The 13,767-nt window shown below is 27.6% G+C and overlaps 2 protein-coding genes across 2 annotated transcripts; one reads left to right on the plus strand and one right to left on the minus strand.

Annotated features, from left to right (window-relative positions):
* The first annotated feature begins 2,865 nt into the window (after window positions 1–2,865).
* On the plus strand, window positions 2,866–7,132 carry LOC107171209 (uncharacterized). The gene is made up of 9 exons (XM_089215668.1): window positions 2,866–2,877; window positions 4,096–4,294; window positions 4,378–4,602; window positions 4,679–4,807; window positions 5,533–5,757; window positions 6,064–6,144; window positions 6,300–6,529; window positions 6,604–6,766; window positions 6,926–7,132. The coding sequence occupies exons 1-9, from the start codon at window positions 2,866–2,868 to the stop codon at window positions 7,066–7,068; spliced, it is 1,407 nt and encodes a 468-aa protein (XP_089071794.1). The 3' UTR covers window positions 7,069–7,132.
* Window positions 7,133–10,073: 2,941 nt separating this feature from the next.
* LOC149059274 (zinc finger MYM-type protein 1-like) lies at window positions 10,074–12,290 on the minus strand. Its single transcript, XM_089223379.1, has 2 exons — window positions 10,807–12,290; window positions 10,074–10,677 (listed from the first exon to the last, which is right to left on the minus strand). Exons 1-2 carry the CDS (start codon window positions 12,288–12,290, stop codon window positions 10,074–10,076), a joined length of 2,088 nt encoding a protein of 695 aa, XP_089079505.1.
* Between the last annotated feature and the right edge of the window lie 1,477 nt (window positions 12,291–13,767).

Genomic DNA, 13,767 nt, shown 5'->3' on the forward strand with positions numbered 1-13,767 from the left:
TAAGTAAAATTATTCACACTGTAGTACAGCAGACGCTGAATAGGCATTTTGTATTACTAGCATCATATTCGTTCTATGTAGTAGCCTGTAGGACGATTAGTCGTTGTTTTATATTACGCCTCGGAGCACTATAGTTATTCGTATCAATTATATATATTATTATTATATTATTACATATATCCGATCTTATTATTATTTACCTTTAGCTTCTGTGTATCTGGTGTACTTCAACAGGTTATGGGCCCAGTATAGTAAGGTAATTATAATAAAGTCGTGTATGTTTGATACAATAACCCAGACAGCAATTTTGTAATGTTGATATTATAATAACATTGTATATTAAATTATGTTAAAATATTTTAATACAAATGTTATTATATTATTATTGAAACATTTATTTGATATTATTAATTGAAAAACATTACTTAAACGTTACCATAATATTCAGATTTAATTTTTATAATTAAAAAGTTACTGTAACATTTTACAATTATCATTTGAGAAATGTTTTAAAGATGTGGTTTTAAAAATATTTTTTATAAAATATTGTATACAAATGATTTAAATAATATTTAATTAAAAACCTGAGTAGAATATCATAGTAAATATATTTTAATAATATTGAACAGGCGACGTTTTACTACCCATATAGGCACCTGGCTAGAACTTAATAAATTTTACTTTTACTACCACAATTTTGTATGTCTAATGTATATTATGGAAATCTATTATTAGAACAATCACATTAAATTGAATATTTTTTTTTTTATAAAACTTGTGTCTTGCATATGTGGTGCAGTGTGGTTATTTAATATTTTATCAGCAGTCATTAGTCATCATCCGTGGCGCGCTATTCCGGTTTCGAATGTTTTGATGAAAATATATGTAATAATAAATAATAATATACAATTCTCATCTAACTATTGTTATATTTTTAACGATTATCGAACCTTTTTTCGGTCAGCATTAAAATTACTGTAATCGCCAAATTCGAAACGACTAAACACATAATAAAATTTGTTCAATATTCTTTATTTTAGTTTTATTTAAATATTATTTATTGACTTATTGTATAAATAAAAGTAGAAATATACTGAAAAATTGCGGCGCCCTCGTAAGATGTTGCGCCCTAGGCACGTGCCTAATGCGTATATCTGCCACTGCCGTGGACGAAATTACTAAAGAGTACCTACTTAACATACAACTTACAACGTATTGTTAAACTCTTGTTCGCACGCATGGGACTGTTTATTCCATCTCTTTAAATATATTTGTTCTACTAATAAATATTTTCACGTACTTGGTGGTTTTTGTCGTTTTTGCTTCGATTTTTTAACAAGCATTTTATAATTGTAAGAGCCAGAGGGTCTATAACCTAGCTGTCCTATGCTTAAATATTTTAGGGAGACAGATAGTCCAGTTAGACCCTCCCGATCTTTGCTTAATGTATTACTTAGATCATATACTATAGATGGAGCCACTGCGTATTATAGCAATACAAAATGTTGAAGTCAATATTATAGCGACAAGTCACTGAATTAGGTGTTCGATATGCGCATGCGCATCGCAACTTCTTACATATTTATCCACCGATGATTTGTTATCACATAACCATACTATGTTTTGAATTTTGAAATCAAAGTTGAACAATTAATAACGAAGTATAATAATACTAGTCCTCCTTTTAGTATTCATTATTGAAATCATAGTAATAAATTATTAAATATTTCAATTATTCAATTCTGTCATGATAGTAATCTATGGATAATTATGCAACGAGTTGCTTCGCGCATGCGCATATCGATCACCTAATTCAGTGACTCGTCGCAAATATCGGCTTCAAAATAATACGCAGTGGCTCCATCCATAGTATATGATCTAAGATGTATTACACACTTTTTAATTGTGTATTATACACTGATATCATTTTTAATACGATTATATTAAAATTTGGTTATATATATATAGTACTAGTATAATACATAATAATAGTATAGTTTAAATTCCTTATCCCTGGTCTGTAGACTTAGAGGACGCCGCACCCACATGTGTTGTCTCCGACCTCCGTCGTACATGTGCATAGCATAGAAAATTTTACGCTCAGCAGATCACTTTTATCCCCGTCAATTTAAAATTTAGAGTGAATTGACCTATCATAAAAATTAAAGGCAAGATTGTTACCGAGGGCATCTCATGGGTTTTTTATTATATTTTAAAGCGAGTTATGAATATTTTAAAATTGTAAATTGTTTTTATATCTAAAAGTACTCATAACTCGTTTTAAAATTAAAATATAATAACAATCCCTTGATTATATAATTCAAAACTATTTTTAAGTTTAAGATGGTAAAATTGTTAAATATTATTTTATACGCCGGTGAATGGTGATGAACTTGGTTGAAAATGGTGTACATATTTACAATGTAACTAATATCGAGTAATATGGTCAATATGGATATTTTATATATCTTTTTGGATAATAAAATTATATAAATAACGATTGCTTATCTTAGTATTATCGATAGTGCGGCACGACACGCGTATGCCGTTCACTATATAGATATAGTAGCTTAGTAGCATGTACCCTGCAGCTTGCCATCAAAATATGTATATTTTTAGATTTATCAGAATTCTTTAATATTAATGTTTTGCGAATGCGAACAAATCACTAATCACTTATCACTATAATCCGCACGCCATTACCTAATGTAACGACGATCACGATACGAGTATTACGAGTTTATGACATACGTCCATTATACTAAGACCGTGCGTCTGTGCGCCCATACGACGTGTCTGCTGTGTTGAATAATTTGTGACTTGTGTGCACTCATAATTAATCAGATTTCTGAAGACCTGGAGTTTATGCTGTTTGTGGTAAGTGAAATTCATTAAATACCTTATAAAGTTAAGAGGATGTTCCCGCATGCGTTGTCTCCGTCTTACAAAGGTAGAACGGTAGAACATAGCAAAAAATGCATTTGTGCGGGACAAATTTTCTCCATCAGAATTTCACAACGTATAGGTAAGATCTTTATCTGTGTCATAAAGTCGTTATTTTTTTGATGGCACAAACCAATAATTTTAAGTAATTAAATGAAACAATAAAATTTAAATGTATTTTCTTAAGCTTATAACTTTAATTATATTTATGTTATCAAAAATAATAACGACGCTATGACACAGATAAAGTTCTTACCTATGTGTTGTGAAATTTTGATATTTCTATAATAAATACCGAGGGAGAAAAGCTGGCCTGCGCAAGTGCATTTTTTGCTATGTTCTACGTTGAGACAACACATGCAGGTGTGACATCCTCTTAACATTTTATATTTTTATAGTATATATAGTGCCTTATAGTGGTAGATTTAAACATGGGTAGTGGGTACATTCATTATTTGGTATTTGAAAATTTAGTGTCTAGATACCACAAATCAAAATTGTTATAATATTATGCTTATGATTTTTAAAAATTCTATAAAAGTATAATCTTATTTTGTGGTAGATGGTATACTATATATTATATAATATAGTTTACTATTTTCCTCTACACCTATATACTATCATTATATAATTATATTTATATATAGATAAGTAGGTTAGGTATATAGGCTATTATGGACTGTGGTTTAATTGAGAGTGGTAGAGTACCTTTTCTTTTTTTAAATAATATTTTAGAATACTAGCTATGTCCCTATGCTTATTGGAAAAAAGTTCAATATTTTATTACCATATTTTGAAGATTCTATTAATTCAACAATTCTTGAAATATTTGAAATTAAAAATTTATCTAGTCACCTCAAATATTGGGCAATATCTGATATAAAAAAAAAAATGATGATACTTCATCATAGTGGGGAAAAAATAGCTATGCCCATTATTCATACAGACATGTAAATAGTAAATAAATTGTGATTGTAAATAATATAAATAAATTAAAATTATGTAATTAATGCTCTTTAAATATACATTTTCTAGTATAAATTTATAAATTGTAACTTCAAAATATCAACGTATTTTTAATAGTGGGTACATAATTAAATTAAATATTTAAAACCTCATACCTAAATTAAATTTTTTTTTTTTTTAATTTAGATGGATGATAAAAAAGGTTGGATTGTTGTGGAGTTTGTTGACGATGAAAGTGTTGAAGTGGTACCAAACTGTTGGTTGAAAAATAATTCTTGGCCTAAAGCTTCTAAACAAGCAAAGAAATATGTCCAAAAAAGAATCAAGCCGAATATGAATGACTTTATATTTTACGAATCCAGACAAATTGGACAAAAAGTTTATAGTTAAGAAATTTTGATTTTAATAAAGATATCTAGATTATCTAGTGAATTATATATACTAATTAGTTTTATTCAAATTGTTCAGGTTCATATAATGAAGCAAAAATAAAATTGCCATTGGCAATGCACAAATCAGATTTATCGAGTGCTGATGACATTGATGGGATGACGAAAAGAAAAAGAAAATGCCCTTATTATAGAGGTCAAAGTTTGTCTCCCATCACGACTATGAAATCTGTTAAACTTGAAAAAGTCAATAATTCAAAACAAATAAAAATGTCTTCTAATAGCTGTCCGCCTCGTTATCAAGGTAAAATTCAAAATATTTTTTTATTCATTTGTAGTTTTATGTAATAACTTAGTGTTTTTCTAAAATATTTTTATAGATGTTTCTCAGTCAGTTAATTCAAACAAGGAAAAGGATATTTTTGAACTTTCTGATGATTCAAATGATGTATCCATTGTATCCTATGACTCAGACAAAGATCCTCTTTGGAAAATTGACAAAAACCTAAGTATGTTAAGTATGTTTTTTACTATATCAATAAGATGAATTTTTGAATAATACAAAATTAATAAAATAACAAAATAAAAATATATATCAAATTTTAATTTTATTAAAATATTATATGAATAATTATTTTATGTAATATAATCTACATTTATTATTTAAGAATGAAAACAAGAAATAAGATAAAAACATCAAATGAGTTATGGAAATAAAATTAAGTAAATTAAAAAAAAAAAAAAATAGGTATCTTCATTTAAAAGCAACCATTGAATTTTTTCTATAATCTTTAAGAAGTATTACACTCGGTTTAACTTAGTATTCAAATTATAGAAGACGATAGACAATATTACATATGTTAATTATTACCTATTAATTAATAAATCATTTTTATCTCCATGATATTTAATGTTAGATGTAATAATTTATAATGTTTAACTTATTGTAATTTGACAAATAAATTACGATTTGCTTTTTTAATCATTATATTAACATATCCTTTATGATATGTAATGTTTATTTTCATTTAAGCTTAAAAAGTTTTTATCATATCTTACTAAATTTAGTATTGTAATGATGTAATATATTATACTAATGAGTATTGTATTAAAATTGAAATTATATTTTTAGTTTTATTACCAAGTTATTTTGGCTTCAAAAAACTTGATATACAGTTTTTAGTAATAATTGTGTTATTGTTATAAACTTCTAACAGTAACTTTTACTTTATAGGCAAATCTGTTATTGATGGTATTGATTATATAACACCTGAAAAACATGGCTCTTTATTAGTCAATAAACCGAATGATGATATAAAACATACAATTTCATCTCCTGTTGGGACTTGGACAGTTGAAAAAGATGAGGATACACAATTATTATACAAAACAAGTTCTGATGGCAATAGTATCAAAGTGAAAAAAGTATTATTTTGTGAACAAAATATTGAAAACACAGGTAATATAATATGTAGTTATACATTTATGTTTTAATTAAAAATAATTTAATAAATGAGTAAATGTAATATATATGGTTCAAAAACTTCATTGTATGATGTATGATTAAATTGAAGAAGCAAAATTTTTAATATAAATTTCCTTTAGTTTGCCATTACTTAAAAAAAAAATATTTAACTTATAAAGTTTTATCATACCAATATAATATATTTTATGTGCCTACCCATTTACATGGGTAGGTATGATTTACATATATTCTTTATAATAATAATAAATTAAGTTAATTTTTTTTTATATTATACTATAGGATCATCTGGTACTACAGCTAATATTTTAAAACAGCCACAAGATACTACAATTTTACAAAAGCAGCCAAATATATCTGATGGTATGTGCACTATTTACTATTTAGTAATATACTATCTTAAGATATAATATAACACTTTTCTAGTGTTATACATACTAATGTATACTTATATTTTATGATATAAGACTACTGTATTATACCTTTCTAGTTTCTGATAAATTTTATTGATTTGACAGATTTTCAACGGTTCATTACTAACACTTTAGTAAATATTAAATATGACATTGGCAGCATTTTAAGCATTGTACAATCAAATAGTATTAACATTAATACATTGATGGCTAATAAAAATACATCAGCCAAAAATATCATAAATCTTGACAACATATTTCCTATTACAAATCACAATGAATTAGAGTCATTGGAAACCAAAATTAAGACTGATGAAAGCTTTAGAAATACATTGGTATTATGTTTTGTTTAATTCTTATAATTTTCTTCTATTATACAATTATCTTGTAAAATGTGTTTATTTTTTAGGTAACTCAGTTATCAGTGTTAATAGATGTTAATGATCTTGGAAATAGTGTTCGAAGAATTGTTTCAAGAATGTTAAATGATGTTTTACTCTCCTACTATTCGTTACATGGATTTAAATCAAAGTTATGTTTTTCAGGCTTACATACCTATCGAGTTATTATAGGTAAAACATTAAACTTTGACTTGTTTGGTACAATATAACTAAAACAAATAATCAGTATAGGTAGTTGATATTAAATATTGAAATTTGCTGCATTTAATTTAATTTTCTATTTTTTATATTATTTATCTAATATCTTATTGTATATTATGAATGTTCTAGATGCTATACGAGTTAACATGAAGTTCAGTTTGGTTCCTGAAAAAGAAATAGATCATTCCTTAGGAATTTGGCTATCCCATGCTCCCTTCCGTATCAAAAAGGTATCACAAAAACAAGAAAAACTCTCAAAAAGCCTTTTATAAAGTTTTTAATCATTATTATTATATTAATTACATTTTTTTTTTTTTGTAAATTCTTAGATTTGTAGTGGGCTATTTATATTGTGTTATATTACTTTTTATAATATAGTTATAATATTATATATTATAATACTCACCAGTTATTATTAACTTTTTTTTATTTCATGATGCATTTCATTATTATTATATTAATTACATTTTTTTTTTTAATTCTTAGATATGAAGTTGACAGTTTATATTATGATGTTTATATTACTTTTTGTAATATAGTTATAATATTATATATTATAACACTCACCAGTTATTATTATTATTTGTATTGTATTTGTATTTTTATTGTATTTATATATAAATATAAACAAAAATATTGATATTCCAATATTATATTATATTGTTATTATTTAATATTTGTATGATACATGAGTCAATAAATTAACATTTTAGTTGAAATTGTTTATTTAATTACAATAATCACACATATTTAAAATTAATTAAAATTTTTTTTTATTATTGTTAAAATATTTATCAAATATTAAAAATTATTATTAACCGAATATTATGTAATTAATATTATGAAAATATTGATAATATGTTGTTAAGATAACATGAAAATAGCGGCCAAATAATTTTGTAGTAATGTTACCGTAACATACACAAATATTATTATAACATTAATAAAATATTTTACTAAATGTTACTGTTTTGTAAATAACATTTGTATAACATTCTAATAATATTCTTTTGCTGTCTGGGTAATTATTGATTTACGAATCGCGTGTTTGTGTACAGACAGTGTACAGCAATAATAATTCGCGAAGTATAGTGCAGTGCAGTGTTAGTGCATCGATCGTGTGAAGCGCAGCAATTGTGTTTGTTATTATTACATTTATAGTGTACAGACATTGTACAGATAATTTGTTATTATGGAAAACGAATCTATAAAAATTAATAAACTAACCGGTAATGACAATTGGGAAACATGGAAATTCCAAATAAAAGTCATAATGACTGCAGCCGATATATTTGATGTTGTGACCGGAAAATCGAAAAAACCTGCTCTTACAAAATCAAGTTCAGAAACTGAAGAAGATGCAAGAAAAAGGTATGGTGTAGATTATTCAATATATAAAAAAGCGGACAACAAGGCTCAAAAGTATATAGTCACGTCAGTGGATGAACAACCACTGCAGTACATAATGAATTGTGACACGGCTAAGGAAATGTGGGACAAGTTGCTTAGTGTATATGAACAAAAGTCGGACTCGAGTGTAACGTTGATTCAACAAAAGTTCTACAGCTATGTTAAAGATCCAGATGACAATATGGCGATTCATATTTCAAAATTGGAGAGTCTTAGTAGAAAATTAAAGCAGTTAGGTGAACCAATATCCGACTCAATGCTTATGACCAAGATACTAATGACTTTGCCAGAAAATTATAAACATTTCTACAGTGCGTGGGATTCAATACCAAATGTGGACAAAACATTGTCTAATTTGTCATCTAGACTCATGGTAGAGGAAACAAGACAAACTCAAAGTTATGATGCTGAGAGATATACTGCAAGTAGTAGTGCATTTTCGGCAAAGAAATCATTTGGAACAAATAAAGAAAAACGTACGAAAATTGGCAATTCTGAAAATCAATGGAACAATGATAAAAAACCAGGCAAATGTAATCATTGTAAAAAACCAGGGCATCGGAGACGTGAATGCCGGATTTTCTTAAAAGAACAAAAAGAAAGAAATAAGAGCAACTCAGGAAATGCGTTGGTTGGTGTACAATCAAAGGACATCAAAATCAGTGAGTCAGAAAAATGGTATGTGGATTCAGGTGCTAGCGATCACATGACTAGCAGAAGAGAATGGTTCAGTAACTATGAGTCATTTGAAGTTCAGTTACCAGTACGTATTGGTGATGGCAAACATATCATGGCAATTGGCAAAGGGAATATAAATGTTCAAGCGAAAATCGGTAATAAATGGGTTGACAGTCATTTGTCAAACGTTTTACATGTACCTGATCTTAAGGTAAATTTGTTTTCGTGTGGAGCGTGCCTTGACAAAGGTATAAAAATGATGACAGACAGCGATGGATGTACATTTAAAAGGGATAATCAAATAGTTGCTATTGGAGTTCGTGAGAATAAAATGTTTTCAATGGCTCTGAAGACAAAGTCAGTGCAAGAAGCTGAACAAGCAAATATTGCAGTTAAAACTCTCACATTACTACAGTGGCATGAAATCTTGAGTCATCAGAATGTCCAATATGTTCGGAGCTACTTGAAACATATGCGGATTCCATTTACAGAAACGAAAAACAAATTTTTCTGCGAAGCTTGCATTTATGGTAAACAACACAGAGAGCCATTTACACTGAGCAATACAAAAACTACAAAACCAGGTCAATTAATTCACAGTGATGTCTGTGGCCCTATGGAGGAAAATTCACTTGGAGGTAAACGGTATTTTGTTATATTCAAGGATGATTATTCTAAATATACATATGTGTATTTTATGAGCCAAAAATCAGAAGTTAAAAATAAATTTGAACTATTTTTAAATACAGTCAAAAATCAGTTAAATATTTCAGTAATTACTTTAAGAAGTGATTGTGGTCTGGAATATAAAAATACTGAAGTAAAAGCCTTATTGGATATCATTCATATACACCGTACACACATAGGCGTGCGCAGACCTTGCTGGCAGGGGGGGCAGAATGTATAATATATTACACATTATTATATATTATTATATTATACAGTAGTGAATATTATACTATAATAAATTATATAGTATGTTATATACTATATAATATATAATTGAATATTATTTTGGTTATTAGTTAGGTAGTTCAATCAATATTAGAAATGGCAGTATTTTATTTTATATATCATTAATTATTTACAAATTTAATAAAATAATTGACACTTCAAAGTTTATTTTTAATGTATTAGTATACAAATTTAATATGAAATATAAATAAGTAAGTCTTACCTCTTTATTTCTTTAGAGTACCATTCTTCTTTCAGAAGGAATTAATATTTTAAATTGTTCTATTACTTCGTCAATGTTAATATTATAGGCTAATTCCTGTTCAATTGACATGGTGAGTAGTCCATCTAGTCGATCTTGATGCATGGTACTACGTAATTTTGTTTTAATTAAGCTTAATTTTGAGAATGCCCTTTCACAAGAACAACTAGTCACAGGAATAGTAACAAATATTTTTAGCATTTTTAATATATTATTGAATATAGTTTCCCTTCCACTGCCAAACTCTGTTAACCATTTTATCCACGTGTCACAATTTTTTATATTATTTTTGGGTACATTATCTGTATGTTTAAGTAGACTTATTTCACTTTTTAACATTTCTGCTTCCAAACCAAAGGCATCAGTTAAAATGGTGATATCGTTGTCGTCAACATTTAATTCTAGTACATTGGAAATACTCTTTATCATATTCAAAGTTTCCTGGCTAAATCTCAAATTAATACCATTAATCATTTGGTCTAATGTTGCATTATAAACTGTAATCTTCATTTCTTCCTCTTTAGTATCCATGAAATGTTGGGTATTAGAAAAACAATCAACTTTACTCGAAACTTTTCTTTTTTTAACTGGTGGTATTACAATTTGATTTTCTTCACATAATTTAAATACTTTTTTGTAAATATTATTGAAATTAGATTCAGTATTTCTCATAGTTTTCAGTGTCTTTTTCAATGATTCAACTAACTGAACTGCTGTTAATAAATTAATATCAGATTTTTGCAAATATGAACTCACTTTTAATATTGAACATAATATAGGCTCCAGCATTTCCAACGCAAAAACAAACTCGAAAGTTTTCATTTGGTAAATAATCCCCAAACCTTTAGCACGAATATCAGCTTGTCTAGTGGATTCTGAAATTTCATTAATGGCAATAAGTAGAGCTGAGTAATTTACTTTGACCGCACTAACGGCTTCGTAGCGACAAGCCCATCGTGTTGTAGAAACTGACTTCAACGTTTTTAATTTTATGTTAACTGAATTGGCAATTTTCTCCAATACTGCATGTCTAACGCAGCTGCCTTCAATAAAATTATAAATGAGCTGGATATTTCCAAAAAAATCAAACGTTGTTCGATTATTTCTCCCAACAGAATCGACTAGAACGAGGTTCAAGCAATGCCCATAGCAATGAACAAAAAATGTGTTTGAGTTTTTCTCTTTGAATTTTGCTTGTACTCCGTTAGTACACCCTGACATAGTTGACGCTCCATCGAAACAAACGGAAACTATATTTTCCCATTTAATACTATATTCTTGAATAATATCATGTAATGAACTAAAAATACTTTGTGCATCTACTGATGTTATTCGTTTTAAACAAATAAATTGTTCTACAGTACAGTTTGTATGTTTGTTAAAATAACGTATCACAATAGACAATTGCTCGTGGTGGCCTATGTCACTCGTCTCGTCTGCTATTAAAGATACTTTTTCATTAAGTATTGCATCTTTTAATTGCCTTTTGATAACCTGGTTAATAGATGAAATTAGATCGTTCTGTATATGATTGCTTGTATATATTGCATTTTTTGGTCCTGATAAAAAATGTTCATTAAAAATTGGATCATATTTACGCAAGAGACATACTATATCTAAGAATAAACCTTTATGAACATCATTTTTACTTTCTGTATGTCCTCGGAATGGCTTACCACCAATACCTAAACAAACAGTGATATCAATTAATCGTCTCATAATCTCTCTATTTTTTTGTCGAGTTAATTCCTTCACACTGTTAATATTTTTTCTCTGGTCATCTATAACTTCATCAATAGGCTTTGAATTTAAAAAATTTGTCAGTGATGTTGAACTATTTAAATGATTTTTGGATTTTTCATGTGCACTAAATTTGGAGGTAGAGGCTTTCCAATTTTTAAATCCGATTTTTGAATATACCAATTCTGATTGTCCAATATTAAGTCCCGTTAATCCGCTAAACATCCGACAAGGGAAGCAAAACGCTAAATCATCCTTTGGGCTATACTCTAACCAAGTAAACTGTTGGTACCATGACTTCTGAAAACTACGTTTTACGCCACTAAAACTGGTTCTCGGAAAAATGTCCAATACAGGTTGAAATGGGCCTTTTAAAAGTCTTTGTCTAAATTCAATCTGATTTTTAGGAATAGAATTTTTAGGATCTTCAGGATGTATATCAGGGACCATTTTATTATGACCTATGGGCAATAGGTATAAATGAGATTTTATCTTTAAAAAATTGTACTAATATGTAATAAATAAATAATAACAATAAACAAAAAATTTACAAAACTAAACATTTAATATTGATTATCTGACAACACGACAAAGCTAACAAAAAATATCTATTAAGCAACTAAACAAAAAAAAACATATAACTATTAACTACATAACAAAAAAAAAATGCTAGCTTATTACAAGCACCATTGTCCATTAACTTTACTTACATATTTGAAATATTTATAAAATTCTATACTTACCTAAGTTTTTAGGAATGTTTAATCAAAAAGTATATAGTGAACATTTCTATATTATATATTAGTAAGACACATTGCTTATAATGTAATAAAATAAATAACATAAAAAATTAAACCCAATCAGTTAACACAACACATTTATTTAAATAACCACACAATTTTAAAATATAAAACAAATACCTAATGAATCATTGGAATTTTTCATCAGTGATGAAATTCCCTCAGGCATTGGGTATTCTGAATGTTTTGATATATTGTCCTCATGTAATGGAACTGGTAGATCATCTGGATTTGGAACAGCTTTGTCTGATACAAGCATAAATAAATGTAATTTAGTAAGGATCTAATGAGTAATGGCTAATGTAAAATTGTATGTACCTATTGTACCTATCCAGAACTTACATAAAAAACTAATGAGTGTTCTTGTAACAAATTAAAACTTAATAATTTACAAAACTATATTATTATATAATATAATTTGTATTAAGTAGGTATTTATAATATACCATATTATAGCATTACCTATGTATATTTTACAATGTTACTAATTACTATTAGCTGACATAAAAGCCATTCAATAATAATAAATAATTTATATACTTACTAACTAAAAATTTTCTAATGTCCATGTTTCACAATTTGACAAACACCAATTCATCAAACATCAAATATTAATACAACGGTCTTGGATTAATACTATCAAAAAGTCACGTTATCGTAATTAAAAACAAATGAACATTAAAATTGATAATAGAATATATTGGCGTGATTTCGGCAAGGTTTATAGATAATATTATCTATAAACCTTGACCACCACGGTATAAACATGACCGTGATTACCGCGTATCTATTAACACACATTATCAACGCGGTATCGCTTGTGGTTTTAACAAAGTTGGACTTTTGACAACACAAAATTATCGTGCACCATAAATGCTTAAAATGTATTCATTGTAATATAAAATTAAATTATAATGTTTTTTTTTTAAACTATATTTGGGAGATAAAATTTAGCCCGCAGGAGGGGCAGCTGCCCACCCTGCCCCCCTCGTGCGCACGCCTAAGCGTACACAACATCGTTTAATAATAATGATGAAATACGGATATCAGTACAGCAAACAGATGTTTATCCGTATCTACATGAGAGCTTTATTTATTTAGAAGGAATAATATTTGATTCTGATAAA

Source organism: Diuraphis noxia, unplaced genomic scaffold (genome assembly GCF_037042655.1).
Source record: "Diuraphis noxia isolate RWA-SAM2 unplaced genomic scaffold, SU_Dnox_SAM2 contig0001, whole genome shotgun sequence".
Taxonomy (NCBI): Eukaryota; Metazoa; Arthropoda; class Insecta; order Hemiptera; family Aphididae; genus Diuraphis; species Diuraphis noxia.